This window comes from Dipteris shenzhenensis, chromosome 25 (genome assembly GCF_047967505.1).
Source record: "Dipteris shenzhenensis isolate YYH24624 ecotype China chromosome 25, Dip_SZ_1.0, whole genome shotgun sequence".
In the NCBI taxonomy this organism is placed as follows: domain Eukaryota; kingdom Viridiplantae; phylum Streptophyta; class Polypodiopsida; order Gleicheniales; family Dipteridaceae; genus Dipteris; species Dipteris shenzhenensis.
This window is the reverse complement of record NC_141620.1, coordinates 23,332,233-23,339,382: the sequence shown is the minus strand read 5'-3', so window position 1 is coordinate 23,339,382 and position 7,150 is coordinate 23,332,233. Positions and strand designations below refer to the sequence as shown.

Here is a 7,150-nt window from a genome sequence, read left to right as displayed (position 1 = left end):
CTACCAGTGGATATTTGTTTTCTTTTGGGAGTGCTGCAGTCACTTGGAGCAGCAAGAAACAGCCTACAGTTGCCTTGTCGAGCACAGAGGCTGAATATAGGGGTGCAACAATGGTTGCATGTGAGGCAGCTTGGTTGCATAAGCTACTTTATGATATGCATCAATCTATAGATGGGCCAGTTGTCATTTATTGTGACAACATGAGCAGTATACACTTGGCAAATAACCCATCTATCATGCTAGAACAAAGCATATTGAGGTGCATTATCACTATGTGCAGGAGAAGGTTCTAGTAGGTTTTCTTAATCTAGTTTATGTCAGCACAGAGGATTAGGTAGCTGACATATTCACGAAGGCATTGGGCGCAGAGAAGCTGCACAAGTTCAGAGACCTGCTTGGTGTGCAGGAATTGGGATTGAGCTCGAGGGGGAGTGTTGAGATATCGAGCTCCACTCGTGATATGCCAGGGTGACCGTTGTGCATTTATGTCACCGACTTGCTAAGCTGCAGATGCGGTTGGTACACCGCCCATGAATAATAGCTGGATGACAGCTATCTTTATGTACTCTAGTTAGTGGCTCAATTAGTATGCCACCTAGGTTAGCTGAGTTTGGTTTGAGACCCACATATAGGGTTCACCTATTCCTTTTGTACTAAGAGAGATTCTTTTGGCTTTCACAACTAAGAAGAGGAAAACTGTTTTCAGCCTCCACCTTTGTGTGTATTCCCCCATTGTGTATGTGAGAAAGCTGCAAGTGAGACTCCTTACTTCTCTCCCACTCTCTTCATAGTTGGACCCATAGGGTATTCCCATGCATAGTCATTGTCTATCTCCCAGTTGTAAACCAAGAATCCATGAGTGAGTCACAAGTTGGGGCCATGTATGTTGCCACATGACATGGAGCATCCCATGTACTACTGCTGAGGGACGAGGTCATCAATTTGTGGGGGGGAATGAAGGACAAATTGATGTAATGGGATCATACCTAGGGTCCTAAGGTCTATGGTTGTGAGTGTGTGAACACATGGTGTGCCTGGTTAGGTGTCAATAGGTGTGATTGAGTGAATCTAGGTGTGTGGTGTGTGATTGAGAGAATCATGGATCTGATTGAGAGATTTGTGAATCTAGATGCTCTACTGAGCTCACATATGATGTCACTATTGGATGTAATTTGTGCCTATATATTGGGCATATCTCTCATGAATAAAAGCTCTCCACTTGGTCTCCATGCTACTCCAACAAATATAACTTTAGTCCTCTCCATTTTATATTGTGGCAAACACACCTATAAAGATTGCCATGCAATCCCTAATGACTTTGTTCAACAACATTCTATCATGTTTCTGCAAGTTTCCTCTTTCTTGGCCGTTTTCTTCTTCTGAGAGGCATTGCACTTGTGGGATCCATTCTACCTGCTACTCTTCTATGTGGTTTATGTGATCAGTAACTTGAAGCACATGTGATTAAGACAACCAATGATCTGCATTTCAAGCAAGCAAATGTCAAATAAAAATTACCATGCATACCAAGAAACGCAATCAATCATGTCAATATGAAAAACCATTAATACCATTAAAGAAATCAAACAAAATATCCACAATTTGTTTCTTGCATTTACATTCCCACATAGTTTTCTCCCCTCCAAATACCACTTCTAATCATGAATCTCATGTCTATAAGACAATTGTTGGATTCAATCCTTCCCATTCTAAATTAATCATGAATTTAGATAGTAATTGATCTCCCCGTGTGAGGAATCCTAGTAGCCAAGACGCCTTCTGCTCCAAAGACCAATAAGAGCAACATCACCATAGAATCTCCATCACGATGTCTTTCTTATTCCACCCAATATGAAGATTAGACAAAGCAACAATGCCACAATGGAATCCTCACACCTAAGACTCTTTTTCTCCATATAGAAAAGAAAGGAATAACCATGATGAATTATGTACCCCTTTATTTCAAAGACAAGAAAGAGCGCACACACAACATTTCATCACAATGCTTCTCTTGTCCCAACCCATCCAAGGATCAATCAATTCAATGACACCATGATGGAAGTCTTGCACCAAAGACATACACTTATTCAAACATTCCACGCAATTGATTAGTTGTTACTAGCCTACTAATTTACTCAAACTACATAGCTCTAATAATTAATGAATCAAGACTTAGGTGCAATGGTTGGTTCATGATATGACTACTCTACCTCTTAAGTTTGTGTGTAATTGATCCAACACCCCCATACCAACGGTGTGAAGATTTAATTACACAACATTGACGAATGTATCTTTTCGATCTTTCATGAATCGTATATTGGGTCCACATGATTCATATATTTGGTCCAACATTTCAATTCATAAGATTATATGAAGAATTAGGTACTTGTCACTATTGCAATAAACTTTATGTTCCTAAAAGGAGCAATAATACTTTATCAAATCCCTTCATGCATTCTCTATAAGACGAAGCAGCCCCAACACACCTCTCTTTGCTTTGGTCTAAGACCAAGGAGAATCAATGCTACAACACGCTTCTACAAATTACAAATTCAATACAAGTGCAATCACAATGCTTTTCCTACCCCACCTAATCTGAAGATCAAGAGAGCAACGGTGCCACAATCACAACCTCCACAAACATATCAAAATTTAAGAGGCTGCCATCACAACGCTTTCCCTACCCCACCAAATCCAAAGCTAATACAAAGCAACCACACCTTGATGGAAGCCCTAGATCAAAGAACTCACAACGAGAGCTCACATTGAAAATATTGGCAATATCACCCTATTTATATAATAATAATAATGTCAATATCAGGTGACATATTGATGATATAAGAGCTGCCACCACTCTTTACACTGCTGTATCAATTGTATAAGTCAATCTACCACCAATAAATTTCTTGATTGGGCCTACTGAATATATATACTCTCCCTCGATTTGCTATATCAGCATACAAATTTGTTGTCCAAGTTGAGGAGGCTGTAGGAAGGTGAGCAATTGATAAAGGCATCTGATAAACACATTTTAAAGACAAACCACCCTTTTGTTACCCTTAAAAGTGTAAGATAAGCTTGCTCTTTAGATCAATGCTCATGTCTCGTGTGCACGAATCGAGCAATGAGTCAGAGTAGGCACAGAAAGCAGAGGTCTAATAAGGCACCAGAAAATTAATAATCAAGTTGCAGAATTATCTAAATGTAAATCTGTCATTAATCACATTTAAAATGCATTTGAAATCACATGATGGAAATAACCAACTACATGAATCCAAATCAGCACGAGATTGCTGACGACCTTTTTGTAACAGGCCAAAATACAATGAAACTGAGCCAATGGTCAGGCACATCGTCTCAACCAATCTAATTTAATGTTTACATAAATAGCTGAATTCTGCAAGCCACTCAGCTTCAGGTTGCACCACAGCACTTCAGACAAGTTGCTAGCGAGCTGCGCCAGAAGTATTGACCATAGAAAGACTCTTATGTTGTCTGATAGCTTGCAACATGAGTTCATAAACACCTTTTCCGCCCTCAAGAACATAGCACAAAACAAGCAGCATACAACTGTGAATTGCTACTATTGATTCAGGGCCATGTTACCCAGGATTGCGAGATACATCCATTGAACAAACACATCCTTGCAATATTTACAACAGATGAATGCTTTCACAAAGGCCCACATTGTACTGTATTCATGCCTCAGAGCTTCCCACATGTAATTTCATTCCAGAAACCTTCACTGAAAGCTCCGGAGGACACTTTAATTGAAGTTATATATAAGGCAACAGGTGGACTACATGAAGCACACAAGTCCTCAGCTTTAAGGGCAGAGAAAACATTACTTGCACACACCACGTCTTTTGCTGCTGGGTACAATGTATATGTATTTATATATATTCGACCCCAAGCTCTCAAGCCAGACTTAACTGCCATACAACATCCTCACAGCACTCTCTGTGAGGAGATACCATCCCTCTGTAAAAACACTTAGTAAAATGTTCTAATCTTTTGCAGGTAAATTCATCGAGGACTAAAGCAGCGTTTCTTTGTTACCTTTGATCCTTTGGCTGAGGTCTTCAAAATTTTAGGAGTTCTGTAAACAGAGGGAGGGGTTCTTTTAGAAGTTACTTTCTTGTGCCTTGGAGATATATCTGTCAAAACCAAAATGGGTCCCGGCGGCACTCCTTTCTTGAGCGCACTCCCTCTTGGGGTAGCTGAAGGAGGTACTCTTAGAATCTGGGGAGGAAGGGGAGTAGAAGGCTTCCAAACAAGATTGTGTTTTAAAGAGAAACGGACTTTCTTACTTTTCTTTGTAGATATAGTGTCGATTGAAGCAGCATCATGTACCAGAAGTGAGGCAGGAGTCTGTGTTGTGTCACCATTGATAATGGAGGGGCTCTCTGCATCAGAAGAGCTTACTGGTGAAGACCTCCAATTCTTGCGTTTCTTGCTACCTGTATTGATAGGAGAAGCTGCCAATGGAAAGGACTGTTCAGGAGAGCTGCAGCTCAAACAACCATTAGGTGCTTCAGCAATAGAGTCAAACCTCATTGCCAAATTTGACACAACCGAATCATCCAAAGCGAGACTGTTCTCATCAATAATACCCCTCAATTCGGCACCTTCCTCACCACAAGGAGCGTCTACTTCTGTAGTTTTTTTACTTGAACCAATCTCCCCAAGGCATTCTTCTCTGTCCGCTGCATTGGATTGCAAAATCAATAACCTGTCCGACTTACTTGTATCTAAGCTTCCACACCTTTGTCTTCCCTTGGAAGTTTTAACAATTTCTGCTGCCTGAGTCTGCCTCTCTAGACATGTGCCCGGCAAGGATGCACCAAAGACTCTTCCCCTGCTATGCGTGAGATTTTTCTCTGTTGAGCTCACCTTATCTGGACAAGCTGCCATCTGCTGTAGGCATGCTTTCAAACCTTCTGTCAATACACAATCCAAAAATCCTTTTTCTGGAGGAACATTTTCATTCACTTCGACATTGGCAATCGAAGTAGTCCCTGCAGTAAGAGACTCTGGTGAAGAACCAAGCCTTTGACGTTTTTTAATGCTCCGCTTGAACAATTTTGCTGATCTTGTTTGCTTAGGTGATAGTAAAGCACCTTTTAAGTCCCCATCCACATCGTTAATAGCCACAACTAGGGGACTAGCTTTCACAGTACATGCCCCAATTTTAATATCAGCATCCTCTTTTCTTCTCTTTACATTTGGGAACACTGTAGAGATGCCAGATTCAGCCACCAGCTTCTCCAAGTTTATAAACTTTTCATGTATTTGATGCAGCAATTTACGATTTGAATCTGGAATGGACGGTAATGCTGCAAGCTTGGAAGCCATCGCTGATACCGGCATAGTAAGAACAACAGTGCCAAAATGCTGAACGTTTTCATCAAGGGTTTGTCCTTCCCGCTTGGCTTTCAAGATGTTAAAGCCTTCATCAAACAGAACGAAAAAGACCTTTTCTGTAACTTCATTTACAAAAGCTTTGTCACAACCTTTTGCCAAAACGGTCCAAAATGGCTCCAGCAGAAGCTCCAAAGCATCCGATTGAAGTGAACTAAAACTCTTTAGTTCATGAAGGAAAATATCAGCAATATGAAGATTAATCCCATCCGCCTCAGTTTGATCCTTTGTCAAAAACGTCCTTTCCAGGAGCGCATCCATGAACCTTTTGATTACTTCCGCTGCCCATCCATGCACATCAAGAACCGCAAACATATGACGGATATATTGTCTAAGCAAAAGATGGAACTTGTCTAAGTGAGGCCTGTCAACACCCTCCCATTCTCTCCTCAGCGTTGTCAAGAATACTTTGAAAAATAACAACGAGTGGTCAAGGTCTAGTTTCTCCATAAGGGACGCCAGCCGGTCAATCAAGTCTGCCGCCTGCTTTGGAGACTTTTCCGCGTGGCGAATGCAGTAAAATAGACCGTTCCAGATCTTTCGAAGCTCATCTTCTTTAACTTCTTTCTGTGAGGTCAGCCATAAACAGAGAAGCGACATTGCTTTCTCGCGTTTCCTCGTCAGGGGTGAGGCCAGTTTCGTCGCAAATCCAAGCTTGACTTGAGTTATCGTCTTGTCTTCCGGTACGATGGAGTGCACGCACGTGTCCGCCATCCTTTAGGAAAATGCACAGTGGAAAGGCCACGGTCAACCACAGAAAATAAAGCAGCTTGTAGTTCCAAAAAAAGACGGCCTTACTGTCCAACATACCTTACAGAGAGATCCATCTAAGTCCCAAAGAAGTTTGTCAATCTTAAGGAGAAGTCCGACTACTCTGGTGCTCTTCGGGTGACCTCGAAGAAGCTTACACAAAGTGGAATCATCTTTAAACCCTGATCAGCGCAATTGTCACGTCAACGACTGACACAGAACTCGAACACGCAGGGAAAAACTGAAACGAGAAATTTTAACAAGGGTTACGACTTGGTCTCCACTATCTAAGAAGAAGAGGCTTCCAGCGACAATTTCAACTTAAGACCTTCGCGGCTCCCAAGAAAACAAAACCTTAAACGGTTTAAAAAAGGGACTAGAAGGTTTAGGCAGCTGAAACTGAGCAGGCCTAAGCGAAGGAGGAGGATGGAGAGATCATTTCCGAGACAGGCGCGATTCAATTTGGACAACAAACGGGAGCAGAAGCAACAAAAGTTGGTTCCGCAGGTACGCAGCGTCATAGGAAACGACGGAATCTGAGGAAATTCTTGAATTCCGTCATGAGACTCTTGATTTCTGGCGTTGCTACCGGGGGAGGAAACAGAGGCAGGGAAGGGAAGGAGGGGGAAATGCGAGGATGAAGAAGAAAGTGAGGAGGAAGAAATCTGCAGAAGGGAGGGAGATCAAACCTGTCGAAGAAGATGGGAAATGAGCTGATGGAGCTCGGCGATGGCGATCCAAAAAACGAAGAAGAAGAAGAAGAAGAAGAAAGAAGACAATTTATTATTCTTCTTAATTATCTCCTAAATCCCAATTTTTACTCTCTTAACCCCCTTTTTATTTCTAATGCTTTTTTCTTTACTAACCTTCCTTTCTTTCTTAATTCACCAAACTATACGAGTTTTCAAAATAAGACGCTCCCCCTTTCAAACGGTCACCCCCCTCAATTCAAATTTCTCTCCTCCCTCATTTGCTGAGA

General features: G+C 41.6%; 1 protein-coding gene across 1 annotated transcript; it reads right to left on the bottom strand.

Annotated features, from left to right (window-relative positions):
- Positions 1–3,216: 3,216 nt before the first annotated feature.
- On the bottom strand, positions 3,217–6,910 carry LOC147885630 (uncharacterized). The gene is made up of 3 exons (XM_087396708.1): positions 6,861–6,910; positions 6,232–6,353; positions 3,217–6,136 (listed from the first exon to the last, which is right to left on the bottom strand). The coding sequence occupies exons 2-3, from the start codon at positions 6,246–6,248 to the stop codon at positions 4,027–4,029; spliced, it is 2,127 nt and encodes a 708-aa protein (XP_087252834.1). The 5' UTR covers positions 6,249–6,353; positions 6,861–6,910; the 3' UTR covers positions 3,217–4,026.
- Between the last annotated feature and the right edge of the window lie 240 nt (positions 6,911–7,150).